The 21,847-nt window shown below is 45.4% G+C and overlaps 1 protein-coding gene across 2 annotated transcripts in view; it reads right to left on the minus strand.

The window, feature by feature from the left end:
• LOC114590645 (cytochrome P450 2C19-like) overlaps positions 1-14,790 on the minus strand; it is a 29,732-nt gene extending 14,942 nt beyond the window's left edge. Inside the window, exons 1-10 of one of the 2 annotated variants that reach the window (XM_077924469.1) lie at positions 14,568-14,790; positions 12,816-12,978; positions 11,975-12,124; positions 11,045-11,205; positions 9,436-9,612; positions 8,933-9,074; positions 7,920-8,107; positions 6,854-6,995; positions 4,911-6,512; positions 4,258-4,573 (exon numbers count right to left, since the gene is read on the minus strand). In XM_077924469.1, the coding sequence (XP_077780595.1) occupies positions 6,331-6,512; positions 6,854-6,995; positions 7,920-8,107; positions 8,933-9,074; positions 9,436-9,612; positions 11,045-11,205; positions 11,975-12,124; positions 12,816-12,978; positions 14,568-14,750 (1,488 nt within the window). In that variant the 5' untranslated portion in view covers positions 14,751-14,790 and the 3' untranslated portion in view covers positions 4,258-4,573; positions 4,911-6,330. Of the gene's footprint in view, positions 1-3,242; positions 4,574-4,910; positions 6,513-6,853; positions 6,996-7,919; positions 8,108-8,932; positions 9,075-9,435; positions 9,613-11,044; positions 11,206-11,974; positions 12,125-12,815; positions 12,979-14,567 lie in introns of those variants that run through there. The other variant, XM_077924471.1, reaches the window with a different exon arrangement.
• Between the last annotated feature and the right edge of the window lie 7,057 nt (positions 14,791-21,847).

Genomic DNA, 21,847 nt, shown 5'->3' on the forward strand with positions numbered 1-21,847 from the left:
ACATTAACTTCTTGTTTTCATTTAGTCCAATTCTTCCATCCACCTCTGGAAATCATATTTAGTACAAGAGGGGAGCATGCAGATGATGGAAGCCTGCCAAGTTATTTATTTAAAATATTGAGAGTTCCCCTTTTAAGGGGTAGCTCCTAAAACAGGAGTGATCATATCCTCAAGCATTTCAAAAAAAGATGTCAAAAAGAAGACAGTAAATGTCCCGTTGTGTATATTAGCTGGCCTTTTTTACACCGATTCACAGCTTAAACATATCCTGGAACAGGTTATAGACATCCATAAAATTACTGTAATTAGCGGGGATAATATCTCCCTTATACCAATGTTAAATTCTCTTTCAAACTGACTTGTCAGCTCACTTTGCATAAACCTATTTGAACTTGTGGTTCGGTTCATAAACCAAAGTGCACCAGGTGTTCTTGTCAACAACTGTTGCTGCTCTGTGTGTTTTGAGTCAATCTCCTGTCAGTGCAGATCACAGAAGTTCAGCCCATTCTAGCCACAGCTGGGGCACTTTATGGCTGCTCTGCATAGAGAGGCCAACTCAGTTCACCAGAGTTCAGATTGCATAAACTGAGTTTCTTTGCCAGGCCTACTGGTGAGGTGGTAAAGCCTCTGCCTTACAAGCACATGGTCCCAGGTTCAAGACCCGTTATCTCTTGATAGGGGCCTGAAGAGCCCTGTGACTCAAGATAAGCCAGCTTCTTACATTCCTGTGTCAGGGTAAGGCACCATGATCTGATTATTATAAAGGCAGTATAACTACACCATGATGAGCCCACAGAAGAAGGAGACAGGGCTCTGGTCCACAGAATGAATAGGAGGCTGCATTATTGCTGCTGCACTTGTGGGTAACCAGTGCTTAGTGTCCAAATGTGAGGTGCATGGGGATCCTCGGGGAGAAAGCATGCATTCTCCTTTATTACTATACAGTGGCACCTCAGGTTACAGATGCTTCAGGTTACAGACTCTGCTAATCCAGAAGTAGTACCTCAGGTTAAGAACTTTGCTTCAGGATGACAACAGAAATCGTGCGGCGGCAGCAGTGGGAGGCCCCAATAGCTAAAGTGGTGCTTCAGGTTAAGAACAGTTTCAGGTTAAGAACGGACCTCCAGAACAAATTAAGTTCTTAACCCGAGGTACCACTGTATATTGGATTCTTCCCTGCTTTGCACCATAAGGTCCCATGGCAGGTTACAGCAATCTAAAATATCAATATTAAGCAGTATAGTGTAGGTGTTCTCTCATTTTGACTCAAGAAAATCACCATTTTATAGTTCAAATCAGGAAAAATAAATGCAGTAAATGAACCAAAGACTGCCATCGGGGGTAGCAACGGAACTTCTGATTCACCGCGCTGAGAAGAAATTACATATTTTAATTTTTTTAGTTTCTTCTCCCATTAGATTCACAAAATGTTTAGGGACATGCGTACCCCTACCTCCCTCCAGAAAAAAGCAATGTACAGTGGCACCTCGGGTTACAGGTGCTTCAGGTTACAGACTCCGCTAACCCAGAAATATTACCTCGGGTTAAGAACTTTGCTTTAGGATGAGAACAGAAATAGTGCTCCGGCAGCGTGGCAGTAGCAGGAGGCCCCATTAGCTAAAGTGATGCTTCAGGTTAAGAACAGTTTCAGGTTAAGAACGGACCTCCAGAACGAATTAAGTACCTAACCTGAGGTACCACTGTACATTATTAATAATATTAATACTATGTTGTTGTTGTTGCCACCCATTCTGCATCTGAGGAAGTATGCCCTAGCAAATCTTACTCCCTTTACAAATAAATACAGTTAAGTCTTTAAATTGCCACAGACCTCCTGCTATTTTTATATACAACTTAGATAAAAAGAAGGAATGGCAAACTGCTTAAAAGTGTGGGCATGGGAGAGGGTTTTCGCCAGCTAATATAAGCTTGTTCAGTGGGGCAGTTTGAGACAAAATACTACACTTTAATCCTGTGTGGACGTGGTCTGTAAATGTCTGTAAATTCTCGATTGCTTGCATTGTTACGTCATAACCAGCAGGTCATCCTTAGATTAGATGTGTCAGGGGAATCGGTAGTGAAAGTACAGGTTTGCCACTGATCATACAAACAAATACAAATGCTGTGGGATGGGGGGGGGAGAGGATTAAGGGCAAGGGAGGAATACAGAGGTTTGGGGGCATGTGAGGAAGGGGGAGGATGCATAGGGGAGGTGGGGAGACAGGGGACTGTTTGATTTTGTTGTAAAATCCCAAAAATAACAAAAAGTTGTTTGCATTGCTAATTAAAAGGTTGCGTTTCTGCTGTCTGGATGTCATTTGCTAAAACCAAATGTGTTTTAAAAATTGAACCTATACAGCAGAAATACGCACCACTGTGTTCAATGGTGCTTACTCCCAACCATGCACAGAACTGCAGTCATGTGCCATAAATTTAATCATGTGATTTTATTAGTAATTTATTTTGAATGTCTGTGTTTTTAAGGTGGAGGGATTTTTTAAAGCAATGTGTTAGAAAAGCAAGATATTTAAATCCCGGTGGCCTGACTCTGGATTTTATTATGGAGCTGTCGTTGACGCACTACACAGTTAGGAATTGCCTCAAATGTTGCTGGGAACTGCAAATGGGGAGGAGAGCACTGTAGCGCTCAGTTGCTCCTTGAGAGCTTCTCATAGGCATCTGGTTGGCCACAGGGAGAACAGGATGCTGGACTAGATAGGCCTTTGACCTGCTCCAGCAGAGTTCTCTTATGTTCTCTCTCCCAGGGCCAGGTGAGACTGCCAGAATCTTCTGAGAGCAGCCATTCAAACCACCCTAAAAAGCAACCTACTGTGCATGCTCCTGCAGCTATCTCTTGGAAGAGAAGGGGGAACAATAATTGCCACACCTTACTCTAGTAAGTGAAGGTGTGTTGGATTGCTACTAATACAATGAATGGCAGTAGCTCGTGTTACATTAGAAACAAAGGCTAAGCTCCGAAGTGCATAAGCAATGCCTGGTAGAAACTAGAAGGAGCTTAGGATTTCAGGGGGTGAAGGTTTCAGTGGCCTGCAAAGCAACTCTTTCCTCCTGAAGCCTTGCAGAATCAGAATAAATTATGCAAAGCAAATGTAGTTTACTGCATTAGGAATCCTCTGTATTTTACTGTACACAGCTTCAGTAATGTTTGGTTGTGAAGCAGTTTATAAATCTGCAAATAAAATAAAATTGCTATACTTGCATAATCATTACAAGTGACAGCATTCACTTTGTCATAGTATTATTTATTTAGCTCTGGGAGGGTGAAGGACATCTATAAAGCCATTCCATTTCACAAACAGGTAAAAAAATACATACATCTGGATGTGCTCTTATTCTCCAGAAGAAGTGGAGAAGTGGTTTTCTATGCTAGTGAAACCATCACAATTCTCCAAACTGTGCTTTGGAGAAGACCTTCAGGAGTTTCAATGGGAACAGAGGACAAGCATTTCAAGCCCCGAATTCTTCTCCAGCTTGAATTAAAATGCAAATCAGAGACAAGTTCATTCCTCTTGTCCCCTTCATTCAGTGCAATGGAGAAACATTACTTCACTACTTTGAATAGGAGCATAATTGAGAGGGTGCAGGAACCAAAAAGAAAAATTCTGAATACAGAAGAGGAAGAACATTCTTCCTTGGTTAACTTCATAGGTGGCCTTCCCCTCACCAATTTTGCCCATGCTGCCTCTGAATTTGTACTAGGGAAACATTTTTCTGTTACACTGAATGGGAGCAGGGCTGAAGGAAGGCTGAGAGGAAAGAAATTTTGACAATTCTTTGAAAGTTTTCCCTCTCCAACTCCTCCTGGAGATTTTCAGTCCTCCCTTGGAGAATATTCAGTGAAATGACTGTGGCAATCACACAGGGTTCCCGGACGTTTGACGATCTATTGATCCCTGCGCCACCACTGTGCTTGCTTCCCCGCTGCCATCAAGCAGTTACTCTCGGGTACACACTGAGTCCAGACAGTTGTTAAAATTAAATCAAATAAACAAGTTTATTTTGTAAGCATTAACAAATATGGTTTCTCAGTTAATTTTCTTGTCAGTTTCTTAATCTTAGTTTCTTTACCGGCCTATACCTTTCTAATACCTTCTAACTGATTATCCCAACTGTTTAACTGACTCCTCTTAACTGATTCTCTCACGTTCTCACATCAAACTAGCCCAACCCACAGACTTATCCTCCCTCTCCCTTCTCTAACTCTCACTGACTTCTTAACAACTCTAACACTAACACTAACTCTAACTTCTCCCCTTGGGTTCCTATAGGTTAGTCATTTTACAATTAGTTAACCCTTTCCTTATGAACCCAGTATGATGTCACACACCTAGGAGGGCAAACGCCACAATGACCTTCCTTATTTTGCCACCCACAAAGTAAGTGGAGAATTTGAGGGAGGGCTATTTTCTCAGTTCTAGATTTTTAAATACAGTGATAGCCTCAGTTGGGCTCAGGAGAGAAAAAAATAGTTTTCTTATCCTGGAAGATCTTGGATGATTTCCAAGTTCATCCAAGGTAGGCTTGGGAGATCTTGCCCATCTATGCTCTGTGCCTTTCTTGAAAGATATGCTTCCTAGGACTAGTACAGGGGTCTACAACCCGCGGCTCCGGAGCCACATGTGGCTCTTTTACACCTTTGCCATGGCTCCGGGGCGGATACTAGCGAGGGGAGGAGGTGCATTGTGCGCCCCAAAACTCCCCACTGTGGCGGGCGCTGTACTGGCTGTGACGTCGCATGGGGGCGGTGCGTTCATTAGTCACGCACTGTCCCGACGTCACCTTCCCGGTTTTGCGGCTCCCAGTTTTTTCCCCTTCGGAAAAAGGGTCCAAGTGGCTCTTTTTGTCTTAAAGGTTGCAGACCCCTGGACTAGTAGATTTCTGGATCCAACTTAGTTCATTTCCCATACTTACTCAGAAGTTCAGTTGCATCCAGTATTGCTATCTGTTCTTTAGAACATGGTTACCCTTAAAGGAATTATTGGCAAACATTTGTAAATGTCAAGTCTCAAGGATGTTCTACTAGTTGAAAGGGGTAAAGATTTTAAAAGCTATTGATTTCTGCAGCACCCTCCAAAGACTTTCCTTCTTAGCTCAGGCTGAAAGTGAAAGACATTTTGTTCTAGCACCGGGAAACTCCAAACTGAGTTTATTGGAATATCTTTCCAAATAAAATTGTCTGCCTCTGCTTTATTATTTGCATTGACATACCTGCCAATCTCAGTGTACAGATCTATAGAAGGGTTACCAAAAAAGCTTATGTTGTCACTCAGTTAAACAACTTTGCTGTATCTTGGGTAGGACATGCAAGGGAATCAAAAGATCATCTCAGACAGGGGCCTTGACCCACCCAGCTTCTACAGCCTGCAGCACTTCAACCCACCAAGTCAAGGTTGGAGATTTTGCTGCTGGACTGCAGCTCCCATTATCTCCAGCCACCTAGCCAATGAAATGGGATTATGGGAGTTGTCCCAACTGAGCCCTCATGGCAAGAATGGGGAACCTGCAGCCCTTCAGATATTCCTGGACTCCAGCCCCCATCTGCCCCAGCCAAAATCAGGGGTGATAGGCGCAAGAGTCCAAGCACCGTTGAGGGTCACCAGTTCCTCAGTGGTTGACTCAGTTCCTTCCACTCTGATTGGCTTCATTTAGCCCAAAGAGTAACAAGACTCAGTGGCTAAAAAGCTTACATCTTGGCAGATTTTGCCCATCACACATATACAGTGGTGGAGGAAGGGGGTGGGGGGGTACAGTCTGCCCCGGATGTCATCATTGAGAGGTGTGTGACAAAATGAGTTTTTAAAACATTGGGCTCATGAAATTTTTTGGAGTGACATGGTGGCTTAGGCACCTGCAAGTTTCGCGCTGCAATGTGGGATTTGTGTCTGCCTACTGCCTCTCCCTCAGACGCCCTACAGCTGAGGGGGAGGCGGCGGAGAGGCTCCAAGCATTGGAGAGATTCGCCCCACCCCCATGGGTGGCTCGACACACCCCTGGCAGCAGGACACGCCCCACACCAGTCACTCCAACGGCTAGCTACGCTGCTGCACACATATGCATATGAAGGGGCAAGAAAGATAAGAATGGGATTTTTGTGTGTGACTAATTTCTAAATCCTGCTATTTGTCCATTGCAATAATGTCTTCAACGTGAAATAGTCTCTAGCAGGATCCCCAAAGTAACATTTCAACAAATAATCAGGTAAGAAGATAGGGCTCCACACCTGAGGAGATATTGTGTTATGGGTTTTTTGAACAAAGATTTGCCAGGCTGCAACTTTTCCACATGTGCAGCCCTACTGAGGCAGGCTTTTCAGCGAGGGACAATGCAGAGCTGATAGGGCCGAGGGCAGTTGCCTATGCTGCTCAACACCGGTGTGAGATCGATGTCCTTGGGGTCAATGATGGACTTCAGAGTGAAGTTCTGTAATATGGTGGTCAAGAACAAGAAGATCTCCATACGGGCCAGACCTTCCCCCGCACATATTCGCTTCCCTGCAAAGGAAACCCAAAGTGTAAGATGCACAACAACCACTTTGGCTGTTACGGAGAAAATAACAATCATGCCAAAGGAGCAAAGATGCTGCTCCAGAACAGCTCCTGGGAGAGTCACTCTTTCCACCATTTCTTTTGCTTCAGCTGGACACAGGAAAGGTACAAGGAGTTCTGATGGACCCAGAAGCCTCGGCCCCTCTCTCACAAACTGGGAGCCCTTCCAGTTTAGGCTGCAGGAGGAAGGAGGTTCCCCCTCATTGCCCCGACACCAGCCGATTAGGGAGACAGGAAAGACCTGAGCTGGCCAAGACCGCAGCCTACTGGGGAAGCAGAGATCTTACCTGCTGAGAAAGGCATGAAATAGTCGCTCTTCCTGAAGGTGCCATCTTTGTGCAAGAAATGTCCTGGGTCAAATTCTTTGGGGTTTGGAAATTCTTTGCTGTCATGTAGTACAGACGTCAGAATAGGATATATGGTAGTGCCCTGCAGAGAGTGCAAAGAAATGGGCTGGATGGCCATGACACCCAATGAAAGCATAAAATTGACTCTCACAAAGGAACGGTGTGGGAAGGCACTAACAGGAAGGAAGGTACTTTGTTGATACAGAGAAGAATGGGGCAGCTTCAGAAGACAATAGGGTGCTTAAAATGAAGTCCAGGCCTGAAGATGCCCAGCTACACTTTAGGAGTTGGGCTAAACTACTTCCCTTGCCTTGATGTATGGAAGTGAGAGCTGGACCATAAAGAAGGCTGATCGCCGAAGAATTGATGCTTTTGAATTATGGTGCTGGAGGAAACTCTTGAGAGTCCCATGGACTGCAAGAAGATCAAACACATCCATTCTTAAGGAAATCAGCCCTGAGTGGTCACTAGAAGGACAGACTGTGAAGCTAAGGCTCCAATACTTTGGCCACCTCATGAGAAGAGAAGACTCCCTGGAAAAGACCCTGATGTTGGGAAAGATGGAGGGCACAAGGAGAAGGGGACGACAGAGGACGAGATAGTTGGATGGTGTTCTCGAAGCCACAAACATGAGTCTGACCAAACTGCGGGAGGCAGTGGAAGACAGGAGTGCCTGGCGTGATGTGGTCCATGGGGTCACGAAGAGTCGGACACACAACTAAACGACTAAAAAACAACACTTCCCTTGCTTGCACATTAGAAGAGAAGAAAAGCTCTGCTGGATCAGTCCAGTGGCCCCATCTGGTCCAGCATCCTGTTTTCATGCTGTCCAACCAAATGCTCATGGGAAGCCCTTCAATATAATCTAAGCAAGACAGCACTCTCAATTCCTGTGGTTTCCACCCACTGGTATTCAGAAGTATGCTGCCTCTCACCATGGAGGTAGAATATAGCCATCATGGCTAGCAGGCTACTATTACTACTCAGAGACTTGAAAAGAGCTGACCTTTGGAATGACATATTGTCTGAACGGTGTATCTTTGAGTACTGCATGAGGGACGCTCAGTGGGATGAGAGAGATGAACCTCTGGATCTCATGGATGACGGCATCTGTGTAAGGCATTTCCCCACGATCTGCCATGCAAGGACTTCGTGATCGGCCAATAACTCGGTCAATTTCTTCATGCACTTTGTCTGTAATGGGAAGAATGAGGTTTAACACCAGTGCAGGAAATATCATAGAAGCAATTGAAATTCCATGGGAGTGCCTGCCAGCCTCTGCACATTTTGGGAGCTTTCAATGTTTTCTGATGCCAACTTTCTCTTGACTCATCACATTAACTCAGACAAATTATTGTAGCTCACCTTCAGTAATCCATCCGTAAACAGGGAAATATAGTATAACTGCAATTATTTATATATTAATTCAATTTCTATCCAAAAGGAGCCCAGAGGGACAAAAGCCTCCTCTTTAGGGAAGTTTTAGGAGCAAGTGATGGTCCAGCTTAGAGGGATTCCTATTGGAGGCACTGTCCTGCAGTGATTCTGATCCTACCTGAGGGCCTTTTGACCCCTGGCCCTTGTGGTTGTGCCTTTGTGGGCTACCCTTCAGGCTGGCACAGAAAGTGCAGCTGGTGCAGGATGTGATGTCTTTGTCTAAAGGATCTGCACTGGCTGCCAGTACACTACTGAGCCAAATTCAAGTTGTTACTGTTTGCATATAATCCTAGGGTTTGCAATATGGTCAGCTATAAGAGCTCATCCACACTTCTGTTTTTGCTGGGATTTCTAGGCACAGGTCTGAGATTACTAGGCATGGGTCTGAGCATTCCCCCCCCCCCCCGTTTTCTCCAGGAAAGCCTTCTGTCTACTGCTGATGTCAGTCAGCGATCATTAACATTCAGCAATGAACAGTGGGTTTTCCTGGGGAAAGTGGCAGAACAACAACCTCTTGGACCTGTGACTCATAAATCGAGGAGAGAACTAGAATAATAAATACTAATATCGCATCCATTTTACCTTGTATCTCTGGGTATTTGAGGAGGATCATGAACCCGTATCGCAGTGTGGTGCTGGTGGTCTCTGTTCCAGCCACAAACAAGTCAACTGTGCTTATGGCCAAGTTCTCAATGGTGAAATGGGATGCACTATTACCTTTTTCCTGCAGAAACACACAACACAGTCAGTGGAGTCAACTCAGTTGTTCTGAGTACAACATAACAAGAATTTAACTGTGCCACTGGGACCAGCTCCCTTCCCAAGACACAACATCTTATCTCAAGTCCTTTTACAGCTCATTCCTCTTGACATTCCTTGCCCAGAGGGCTAATCATTAGAAAGAACTTCCCATTTACTGCAAGAACAGGTCAGCAATGGGAAATGAATCTACTCCAATGGGGTGTGAGCAGGAATCTCTTTCCTTGGCATTCCCCACAAGAAGCTGGATGGAAATCTGCTGGTTGGGAAGCTTCAGGAGTGGCAGGAGAACCCACTTGGAGAGGTCTGTGAGTTTTCATGATTACCTGATCCATTTTCATAAGGAAGCAGTGGATAAAATCCCGAGGTGAGTTGGGGTCCAGAGTGGGCTTGTGCTCTTCAACCTCCTCCAAAACAAACTCTCTGGCTGCCAAGTTGTTTTTCAGCACTTTATGGTGGGGCCCAGGGATGCATTTCATCAAAGAAGGAAAGAGGTTGTAGAGCTAGAAGAAACACAAGAGACCCATTGGCACCAACCTCACTCAGGGTTTGTCCACACTCGGGCTTCAGTATAATGTTGGCCACTGTTGCCTTGTGTTCATGTCAACTCTGTTGTCCACACACCAGCATTTTCACTACCAATGCTTCCCAAATCTATGTAGATGTTCCCCACCAGTTGTCTTATATCATTATTTTTTTATTATTGTTTATTGAATTTATACCCACAGGTCCCAGGGTGGTTCGCAGAGTAAAATCAAAATATAGAACCACAAAATGCATAATCAAAATAAAAACAACCCAGTTACCCCCCCCCCAAATCCACATGTTAAAAGGTATATACTGAATGAGACCATTGGTCTCTCAAGGTCAGTAGTGCCTATGCAGCAGCTCTGCTGGGTTTCATTCAGAAGTCCCATGCCTAACCAGGGATGCTACTAGGGATTGACTCTGGGACCCTATATAAACAAGCCAAATGCTCTAAAACTGAGCTATGGGATTACATAAAAGGTAAAGGTACCCCTGCCCATATGGGCCAGTCTTGACAGACTCTAGGGTTGTGCGCACATCTCACTCAAGAGGCCGGGGGCCAGCGCTGTCCGGAGACACTTCCGGGTCACGTGGCCAGCGTGACAAGCTGCATCTGGCGAGCCAGAGCCGCACATGGAAACGCCGTTTACCTTCCCGCTAGTAAGCGGTCCCTATTTATCTACTTGCACCCGGAAGTGCTTTCGAACTGCTAGGTTGGCAGGCGCTGGGACCGAGCAACGGGAGCGCACCCCGCCGTGGGGATTCGAACCGCTGACCATGTGATCGGCAAGCCCTAGGTGCTGAGGCTTTTACCCACAGCGCCACCCGCGTCCCTATGGGATTACATACATATCTCTAAATGTAGTCCCATCTGTTTCTCCTACTGAAACCAGTCCGTGTACACATCCCTGGCTTAAAATTCAGCAAGGCACAACTTTTCACAAGAAATGGCAGGTTAGATATCGATTGTGACTAACATCATGTATTCACACCTTCTCAAACCATTAGTGGAATCACATTGGATGCAAAGGCAATGACAGTGTATATACATCCCAAGTGATTAGTTCCGGTTACAGTATTGAGCCTGTGGGTTTTACTCGTTAAGCTTTACTTCCTATTCCACCGAGCTGCTGTTTAGTTAAGTCAAGCCTTGGTTATTAGACCCAGGTATTGGTATTGGCTCTCCAAATTAAAAACATAAGAAGAGCCTATTGAATCAGGCCAGTGGCCCCTTTGTGCTGTCACAGTGGCTAACCAGTTGCTCATGGCAAACCTGCAACTAGGACATTAAGAGAAATATTAAGAGGCAGAGGCAGTATGGGTCATGAGAAGCCTGGAAGAAAGACATTTAAACAGCAGGAAAATTTAGACTTTGTGGGAAAGGGCCTTTAAAAAGATGGCACCTACCTGTCCCCAAGAAGAGCTTAAAACCTGAAAGTTTTCATTCATTAAGCTCATCATGGATAGGAACTTCTTGTCATTATAATCGTATCGTTTCCCAAAGACAATTGCACAAATGACATTGGAGAGAGCGCAACTGAGCAAGTAGGTTGGATCCAAGGGCTTCTCTGGAAGGACAACCAAAAAATAATTATACAACCCCACTACAGGTTTTAGGCAATAATCTAGTCTGGAATTTCTGAGCTGCCATTTCCTGGCTCCTGGCCTCAGTGGTCAGACAGGGAGCTGCCTTTCTCACAACAATTCTGGAGGCATGGGCATCTTCAGTGGCTATGAGTGCTTTCTTCCAAGGACTTTCCAAGGTGCTTTCCTCCAGCTTCAGCCAATATATCCTTAGATAGGAAAGGGTGACCACAGTGGTGCATGCCTTCGTGAACTCTAGACTAAAACTAGGGAATCTAAAGCACTTCAGATGCTGCTAGACTCTAACTTCTGGACCACTGATGACTGTTGGGGCTGAAAGCAGCTGGAAATCAACAATATCTGCAGAGCACTCTGCTTCAGGTTAAGAACTTTGCTTCAGGATAAGAACAGAAATTGTGCTCTGGCAGTGCGGCGGCAGCGGGGGTCCCATTAGCTAAAGTGGTGCTTAAGAAAAGTTTCAGGTTAAGTACAGACCTCCGGAACGAATTAAGTACTTAACCTGAGGTACCACTGTATTTCACAAGTGTTTTTAGGCAATTTATTTGATTCAGTGTTGGTCACTAGTTCTGTGTTTTACGATTTTAATTTTTTAATGATTTCCTTGTACCTACCATGCTATTTCTTTATGAGTTGGTGGTTAATAATCTGTTGTAATGTACCTCAGCATCTGTTGTGATGTTCAACGGGGTCTGCTTGATAGGCCTATGTGGATGAGGGGCAGTGGCTACCCACCCTGAGTGTCCTGGAACTTTTCCAGCAGGAACTGTGCTTCCTCCTGGATTCTCTCCTCAATACTTTTCTTTCCCATGCCAAAGTTGCGCAGGGTGGTAAGGGCAAAACGTCGGAGCTGCTTCCACATCTCCCCATTGCTGAATATAATTCCTGGAAAGCAGAAGAGGAAATGGGCATGAAGGAGATGGATGGACTGAAAGGGAGAGCAGAAGAAGCAGGTTGGAAGAGCAGGAGCCTCAATGTTTCGATATTTATGTTAACTGATAATTCATCTCTTGGAGCCTGGGTCTCTCTCTGAAGCTGCCAGTATAATGAAGAAGCAATAGTTCATGGACTATATTAACCAAAAAGAACTTAAAGAAAACTGGACTACATTGCTAGTTGTTTAAGTGCAATGTGTTGATTTGTATTTATTTATTTTCTTGGTAACAAATTTTAAGATAGCTTAGAGTAACTTTGAAACTCTTTTTTGGTGTGGAGAGTTTATTGATTCACAAGACCCAGGCCAGGGAATTCTGCTCACATAACTCTCACACTTACTGCCCACACCAGAATTACCCCAGACCATTATATTTAAAGGCTAGAGACTCATTCAATCCTGCTTTAATTTTTGGTGCTTGCTCTAGACCAGAGGCGGAGCTAGCTGCTCCGGCACCTGGAGTGGCCTGCGTGGGCAGGGGTAAGCACCCTTGGGTGTAAGGCAGCGCGCGGCGGAGGGGACCTTCTGGCGGGTGCCAGCGGCAATGCACATCCCAGGGGGGCGCCACCTGTTGCATTATTTTCATGAATAGAGGGATTTTCCTGTGTGTCCCCCCTCCACTGGTCAACCAGCATAAAATACCTAATCCCTTGTTGACATCATCAGCTAATGGCAGGTGTCCCCTGGCAGCAAATTCATCTCCACGGTCAATCAGTGCTTCTTTCACTGCATCATAGCCATGCAGCACCACAATACGTTCTGCTCCAAAATACATTGTGAACACAGAGCCATACTTCTCACTAAACTGGAAAAAAGATAGAGAAAGACACACATCTAGGTGGGTTTGCGGGTTAGGAGAGAGTCATATAGCTGATGGAGAGCCCCGTTGCCCCCAGACTCACTATGGGCATCTGAACCACATGGCTCTTAATAATATACAGAAGAGCTCTGCAGCTAGATCAGGCCGAAGGCCAACTAGTCCACGACTGTTATCACAGTGGCCAACACAGTTCTTCTGGGAAGCTCAAAAACAAGACCTGAGTGCAATAGCACGGTCCCCTCCTGCAAGTCCCTGGAACTGGTTGAGGTTCAGCATCATCGCTAGCAGATATGGGTAGCTTTATCTTCAATGAATTTTGACTGAACATTTCTTTTAAATCATCCAAGTTGAAGGCTAACATCGCTACTTCTTTGGGAGTGAATTCCACAGTTTCAATATGCACTGTATGAAGAACTAACATGTTGCGTGTGTTGTAAATTTTCCAACATTCAGCTTTAACTGAAGGCTCCAAGTTTTAGCTTTACAGACCCTTCATGTGTCCCTATTTTCCAGGGACATCCCTGATTTAGAGAAGCCATCCCAGTTTGATCCCAGAATGTCCCCCCTTTTCCTTAGGATGTCCCTATTTTTACTGGAGAAATGTTGGAGGGTATAGAGTTATCCGACCCCCCTCTGAAGGCAATCCTGAATAGGGAAGTGTTTTTTTTGTTTAATTTTTAATGTTTTATTATTTTTTATGTATGTTGTATGCTGCCCAGAGAGGTTGGGGCAACCCAGTAAAGTGTGTGGGCTATAGTAAAATCGTTATGGAATGGGATGTCCCTATTTTCATTGGAGAAATGTTGGAGGGTATGGCATTATGAGAGAGGGGTAAGAGTGTTTTCCCACCCACTTTCTCTATACCGTGAATATGATTATACTGCTCTGTTATGTCTCCCTCACACTCATTTTTCTAAGGGAATTCTTAAAGTACCTTCCAACCAAGCACATTCTGGGGAAAATAAAGGAGCAGCTTTTCAAAATACAAGAAGACTATGAACTCCACACTGTCCAGCAGAGGCTAAAAATGTTCAGAGGGCAAATATGCCCAAACCATCCATGTGTGGAGGGAGAATTGGACCCGCCCCCTGTCTCTAAAATAGTATGAAAATTGCACTATTGCTTTTTAAAGTTCGTTACCCAGAAGGGGGCTTTATGGCTTTTATTTTAAGCATAAAACAATAAAATGACAATAAAATAACCCCCTTTCTGGAGTTGTGGGACCTGCTCAAAGTCCACCTCTTTTCTGTGGAGCCTTTGCGACAAGTCCCTGCTCCCCATCCCTGCTGATGTAGCCAAGTGCAAGCCCGTGCCACTGACATCACAGCGATTCTGCTATTCTTTTCCTCTGGTCTGGATGCCTCCCCTCCCTCTCTTGCCTCTCCTCTGTCAATGTGCAGAGTCTGTTGCCTTATACTCTGCAAATGTGCCATGCACCCAGATTGTACCATCTATAATTAAAGAAATTGACAATGGATTGTCCCCTTCCAAAACAGTCAGATGGAAAGAGTCTTGCAAACAGGTAACTGTCATCAACAGACAGCTGTTGAGGAAGGTGCTCATCTTTGGCTTACCTCCTGAAGAACCTGGGCCAGGTTGTTGGTCTTCAACTGCAGAGCATTCCCTACAATGGGCAGTGGAGGTGGGCCAGGTGGCAGCAGCTTTGCATTCTCTGGCGTCCTGCTCCTGACTGCAAGGAAAACAAGGCAAGAGATACATATGATCATCAAAATGGTCACAGTCCCTAGAGGCTCCATGGCACCAGCTAACAGTGACTGAAATGACTCTAGATGAATTAACTTGCTTTCCAATTTTATATACTCTGAGGAGGTCACATAGACATGGACTTTCACCAATAGGAATTCTAGGTTTCTCTGAGTAAATGAGATTAGCCATTAAGTAGATAAGGTTGTATAATCAAGAAATGAACTTCTCTGAACTTCAGTCTGTATTCTTTTTCTTCATTGATTAGTAAGGCAATGATAACGTTATTACTGTGCACAAGGTCTGTGATGTAAGACAACCAGGGGTTCAGGTTTTTTTCTGCCATACATTGTAATGTAGCCTTGAGGCAAATTGTTCTGCTTCTAAGGTGCATTCAGGACCAGGTTCCTGCATGAGAGCTTCTTGTATACTCTGAGTGCTTGGTTGGAGGTTTCTTGCACCTCAGATGCCCGCAAATGTGAAATAAAATTGAAATAAAATTGAAGGCATGTCCATAATGGAGCTCAGCCGTAGCACAAATACATCCCTGTCTTGGCAGGATGAGTAGCCTTGTGGCAAATGGTTCTGCTTTTAAGGTTCCTGCAGGAGAGCTTCTTCTACACTCTGAGTGCTTGGTTGGAAGCTTCTTGCACCTTAGATGCCCACTAATGTGACAAATTGTGTTAGAGGTGTAGAGAAAACTTGCATTATTATTTTTTTAAAAAAATCAAAGGTATGTATGCCAGACAGGTAAACAAAAAAAACAAAAAACAAAAAAAAAACAAAAAAAGACAACAGATTTCATGGCTTGGAGCAACACACATTTAAAATAAATTACTGCAATTTTGGGCAAGTCTGGACTATTGGAACACACATATTTGAAATAAACTTGAAGGCAGGTCCATAATGGAGCTCAGCCGTAGCACAAATACATCCCTGTTAGGAAACCTTGCAGCTTGGGTGAAGTAAACTGAGAAGTTTATGTACAGTTTCTGGATTTCTACAGCTTTATTCATGCAGGAACAGAATTATCTTGGCAAGAACGATTTATAGGATGAGTAAAGATAAAAAGAGAGAGCAATAGCAGGCATCTTATCAGGAGAAAAACAACGAAATGCTTTTACAGGTGGAGTTAACATAGAAAAAGACTACGAGCAAATGCTGGCTTGCTTGCTACACAAACAGTGCTCTTGTGTGGTTTAAAGTAATACATGCATTAGCTAGAGGTTCAGGAGAAGGAAGTTTATTTGTTTCCCCCCAACAATCCCATCTAGCACTACCCACTAATGTGGACAGGACACACCAAGATAGATTTTGGAGACATAAACCTGGAAGTGCTTTTGTATTGATAAGACACACTAATGTGCTCATCAAAACAGTGACTCACATGTGCCCTAGTGGGGACGAAACCATGGTCACTAGTGTACATGGTGACTCAGAACATTAACTTCTTGTTTTCATTTAGTCCAATTCTTCCATCCACCTCTGGAAATCATATTTAGTACAAGAGGGGAGCACGCAGATGATGGAAGCCTGCCAAGTTATTTATTTAAAGTATTGAGAGGTCCCCCTTTTAAGGGGTAGCTCCTAAAACAGGAGTGATCATATCCTCAAGCATTTCAATAAAAGATGTCAAAAAGAAGAGAGTAAATATCCTGTTGTGTATATTAGCTGGCCTTTTTACACCGATTCACAGCTTAAACATATCCTGGAACAGGTTATAGACATCCATAAAATTACTGTAATTAGCGGGGATAATATCTCCCTTATACCAATGTTAAATTCTCTTTCAAACTGACTTGTCAGCTCACTTTGCATAAACTTATTTGAACTTGTGGTTCGGTTCATAAACCAAAGTGCACCAGGTGTTCTTGTCAACAACTGTTGCTGCTCTGTGTGTTTTGAGTCAATCTCCTGTCAGTGCAGATCGCAGAAGTTCAGCCCATTCTAGCCACAGCTGGGGCACTTTATGGCTCCTCTGCAGAGAGAGGCCTACTCAGTTCACCAGAGTTCAGATTGCATAAACTGAGTTTCTTTGCCAGAGCAACTGGTGAGGTGGTAAAGCCTCTGCCTTACAAGCACTTGGTCCCAGGTTCAAGACCCGTTATCTCTTGATAGGGGCCTGAAGAGCCCTGTGACTCAAGATAAGCCAGCTTCTTACATTCCTGTGTCAGGGTAAGGCACCATGATCTGATTATTATAAAGGCAGTATAACTACACCATGATGAGCCCACAGAAGAAGGAGACAGGGCTCTGGTCCACAGAATGAATAGGAGGCTGCATTCTTGCTGCTGCACTTGTGGGTAACCAGTGCTTAGTGTCCAAATGTGAGGTGCATGGGGAGAAAGCATGCATTCTCCTTTATTACTATACAGTGGCACCTCAGGTTACAGATGCTTCAGGTTACAGACTCTGTTTATCCAGAAGTACTACCTCCAGAAGTAGTACCTCAGGTTAAGAACTTTGCTTCAGGATGACAACAGAAATCGTGCGGTGGCAGCAGTGGGAGGCCCCAATAGCTAAAGAGGTGCTTCAGGTTAAGAACAGTTTCAGGTTAAGAACGGACCTCTGGAACGAATTAAGTTCTTAACCCGAGGTACCACTGTATATTGATTTCTTCCCTGCTTTGCTCCATAAGGTCCCATGGCAGGTTACAGCAATCTAAAATATCAATATTAAGCAGTATAGTGTAGGTGTACTCTCATTTTGAATCAAGAAAATCACCATTTTATAGTTCATATCGGGAAAAATAAATGCAGTAAATGGACCAAAGACTGCCATCGGGGGTAGCAACGGAACTTCCGATTCACCGTGCTGAGAAGAAATTACATATTTTATTTTTTTTAGTTTCTTCTCCCTTTAGATTCACAAAATGTTTAGGGATATGCGTACCCCTGCCTCCCTCCAGAAAAAAGCAATGTACAGTGGCACCTCGGGTTACAGGCGCTTCAGGTTACAGACTCCGCTAACCCAGAAATATTACCTCGGGTTAAGAACTTTGCTTCAGGATGAGAACAGAAATAGTGCTCCGCCGGCGTGGCAGTAGCAGGAGGCCCCATTAGCTAAAGTGATGCTTCAGGTTAAGAACAGTTTCAGGTTAAGAACGGAACTCCAGAACGAATTAAGTACTTAACCTGAGGTACCACTGTACATTATTAATAATATTAATACTATGTTGTTGTTGTTGCCACCCATTCTGCATCTGAGGCAGTATGCCCTAGCAAATCTTACTCCCTTTACAAATAAATACAGTTAAGTCTTTAAATTGCCACAGACCTCCTCCTATTTTTATATACAACTTAGATAAAAAGAAGCAATGGCAAACTGCTTAAAAGTGTGGGCATGGGAGAGGGTTTTCGTCAGCTAATATAAGCTTGTTCAGTGGGGAGTTTGAGACAAAATACTACACTTTAATCCTGTATGGACGTGGTCTATAAATGTCTGTAAATTCTGGATCGCTTTCATTGTTACATCATAACCAGCAGATCATCCTGAGATTAGATGTGTCAGGGGAATCGGTAGTGAAAGTACAGGTTTGCCACTGATCATACTAACAAATACAAATGCTGTGGGATGGGGGGGATTAAGGGCAATTGGGGCTAGGGAGGAATACAGAGGTTTGGGGGCATGTGAGGAAGGGGGAGGATGCATAGGGGAGGTGGGGAGACAGGGGACTGTTTGATTTTGTTGTAAAATCCCAAAAATAAATAACAAAAAGTTGTTTGCATTGCTAATCCGGGAAGATTGTCCTTTCAGGGCTCTACCATCGCCATCGATCCCCGGCATTGAATGTTTTGGCCTAGTGTGGCCAGAGAGCTTGGCTGTCTGGCTGGTGTACCGGCCACCTAGCGCACCAGCAGCCACCCTGTCAGGCCTATTGGAGGCGGTGGCCGGCTGGGCCTTGGAGTTCCCTGACCTATTGGTATTGGGGGACTTTAACATCCATGCTGATGCCACTCCCTCCTCACAGGCTCTGGACCTGGTGTCTTCCATGGCGACACTAGGGCTCTCCCAGTTTGTTTCGGGCCCCACACATCAAGCAGGCCACACGCTGGATTTGATCTTTGGCGTAGGTATAGATGTGATCATGTCTCCTTCGATGAAGGTGCCATGGTCTGATCACTACGCTCTGAAAGCCAGGATTGACTTTCCACCCCCACCCTGCTTAGGTGGCGAGCTGATTTGGGCTCGCCTGCAGAGGCTGATGGACCCTGATAGATTCTGTCAAGCCTTGCGGGACCTTGCTCCCCCTGGTGACTCATTGACTGAGCTTGTTGAGGGCTGGAATACCTAGCTCCTGGCAGCCATCGATGAGATCGCACCTAAGCGCCCTCTGTGACCCCGCAGAAACCGGGCTCCCTGGTTTACCGAGGAGCTCCGGAAATGAAGCGGGACCTCAGACATCTAGAGCGAGTATAAGAACATCTTATAGGGCTTTTATGAAAACCTACGAGATGGCGGTGAAGGCTGCTAAGAAGTCATACTTCTCGGCCTCCATTGCATCCGCTAGCTCTCGCCCAGCGCAATTATTTAGTATAATCAGGTCCGTAACATCCCTTGAGGGACAGCCAAATTTAAATAACAATTTGACACACAGCTGTGATGCATTTGCGAGCTTTTTTGCGGAGAAGGTCTTGTTGCTCCGCCATGACCTCCCTGCCAACTTGGATACAATAAAAGAACTGGAGGCCCCTCGACTGTACTCGGGTCCAGTATTGGACCACTTCGACCGGATATCCCCAGCCGATGTGGACAGACTCCTCCGAGCTGGAAAGCCCACCACCTGTCCTCTCGACCTGTGCCCGTCTTGGCTGATTAGAGCGTGTCCAGACGAGGTGCGGGCCCTCCTGGGGGATATCATCAATTTGTCCCTTGGCACGGGGACATTCCCAGGGGAACTGAAGGAGGCAGTGGTGCGCCCGCTCTTAAAGAAAACATCATTAGATCCTTTAGATCTATCCAATTACTGCCCGGTTTCGAATCTTCCGTTCCTGGGTAAGGTGATTGAGAGAGCGGTTGCTGAACAGCTTGGTGGGTTGCTGGATGAAACATCGGCTCTGGATCCATTCCAGTCCAGCTTCCGCACTGGTCATGGGACCGAGACGGCTCTGGTTGCCCTAACAGATGATCTTCGTAGACAGCTGGATCGAGGCGGGTCGGGGCTGCTGATTCTTCTAGATCTGTCAGCAGCTTTTCAACATGGTCGACCACGAACTTCTGGACCACTGCCTTGCCGATGTGGGGATCCAGGGCACAGTCCTTCAATGGCTGCGCTCGTTTCTCTCTGGTCGGGGACAGAGGGTGGCGCTTGGGGGGGAATTGTCATCGCGCCACTCCTTGGTGTGTGGAGTACCTCAGGGTGCGATACTCTCCCCGATGCTTTTCAACATCTTTATGCGCCCCCTCGCCCAGCTTGTTCGGAGTTTTGGGCTGGGTTGCCATCAGTATGCCGATGACACCCAACTCTATCTGTTGATGGATGGCCATCCTGACTCGGCCCCAGACACACTGACCAGATGTTTGGAAGCTGTGGCTGGATGGTTACGTGGGAGCCAGTTGAAGCTAAATCCTTCGAAGACAGAGGTCCTGTGGCTGGGACGGGGAGATATGGGATTGGGGGGGCAACTCCCATCTCTTGCGGGGGCGCAATTAGTGCCAGCACCGTCCGTTAAGAGTTTGGGTGTAATCTTCGACACCTCCCTTTCCATGGAGGCGCAGATTGCAGCTATAACAAAGGCGGCATTTTTCCATCTCTGCCAAGCTAAGCAGTTGGCTCCTTACCTCTCTCGCCCTGACCTAGCCACTGTGATCCACGCGACGGTCACCTCCAGACTGGATTATTGTAACTCGCTCTATGTGGGGCTGCCCTTGAGACTGAGCCAGAAACTCTAGTGGGTGCAGAATGCTGCAGCGAGACTCCTTACGAGGTCTTCGCTGCGAGATCACATTCACCCGGTGCTATACCAGCTGCACTGGCTCCCGGTGGAGTACAGGATCAGGTTTAAGGTGCTGGTTTTAACCTTTAAAGCCCTATACGGCCTAGGACCCTCATACCTACGGGACCGCCTCTCCTGGTATGCCCCACAGAGAAACTTACGGTCTCCAAATAAAAACATCTTGAAGGTCCCAGGCCACAGAGAAGTTAGGCTGGCCTCAACTAGAGCCAGGGCTTTTTCGGCTGTGGCTCCGATCTGGTGGAACACTCTGTCAGAAGAGACCAGGGCCCTGCGGGACTTGACATCTTTCCGCAGGGCCTGCAAGACAGAGCTGTTCCACCAGGCCTTTGGCCAGAGCACAGCCTGACTCCCTCCCTCGGCAATCTTCGCGGAGCTCTGGCCCAATGGTTGCCAGTGGCTTGAATTAATTAATTTTATAATGAATGATTTTAGAGTGTTGTTTATGCTGTACTTTTGTACTGTTTTGTTGTTGTTAGCCGCCCTGAGCACGGCTTCGGCTGGGGAGGGCGGGATATAAATAAAATTTATTATTATTATTATTACTATTATTATTATTATTATTTAAAAGGTTGCATTTCTGCTGTCTGGATGTCATTTGCTAAAACCAAATGTGTTTTAAAAATTGAACCTATACAGCAGAAATACACACCACTGTGTTCCATGGTGCTTACTCCCAGCCATGCACAGAACTGCAGTCATGTGCCATAAATTTAATCGTGTGATTCTATTAGTAATTTGTTGTGAATGTCTGTGTTTTTAAGGTGGAGGGATTTTTTAAAGCAATGTGTTAGAAAAGCAAGATATTTAAATCCCGGTGGCCTGACTCTGGATTTTATTATGGAGCTGTCATTGATGCACTACAGAGTTAGGAATAGCCCTCAAATGTTGCTGGGAACTGCAAATGGGGAGGAGAGCACTGTAGTGCTCAGTTGCTCCTTGAGGGCTTCTCATAGGCATCTGGTTGGCCACAGGGAGAACAGGATACTGGACTAGATAGGCCTTTGACCTGCTCCAGCAGAGTTCTCTTATGTTCTCTCTCCCAGGGCCAGGTGAGACTGCCAGAATCTTCTAAGAGCAGCCATTCAAACCACCCTAAAAAGCAACCTACTGTGCATGCTCCTGCAGCTATCTCTTGGAAAAGAAGGGGGAACAATAATTGCCACACCTTACTCTAGTAAGTGAAGGTGTGCTGG

This window comes from Podarcis muralis, chromosome 1, assembly GCF_964188315.1.
Source record: "Podarcis muralis chromosome 1, rPodMur119.hap1.1, whole genome shotgun sequence".
NCBI lineage: Eukaryota > Metazoa > Chordata > Lepidosauria > Squamata > Lacertidae > Podarcis > Podarcis muralis.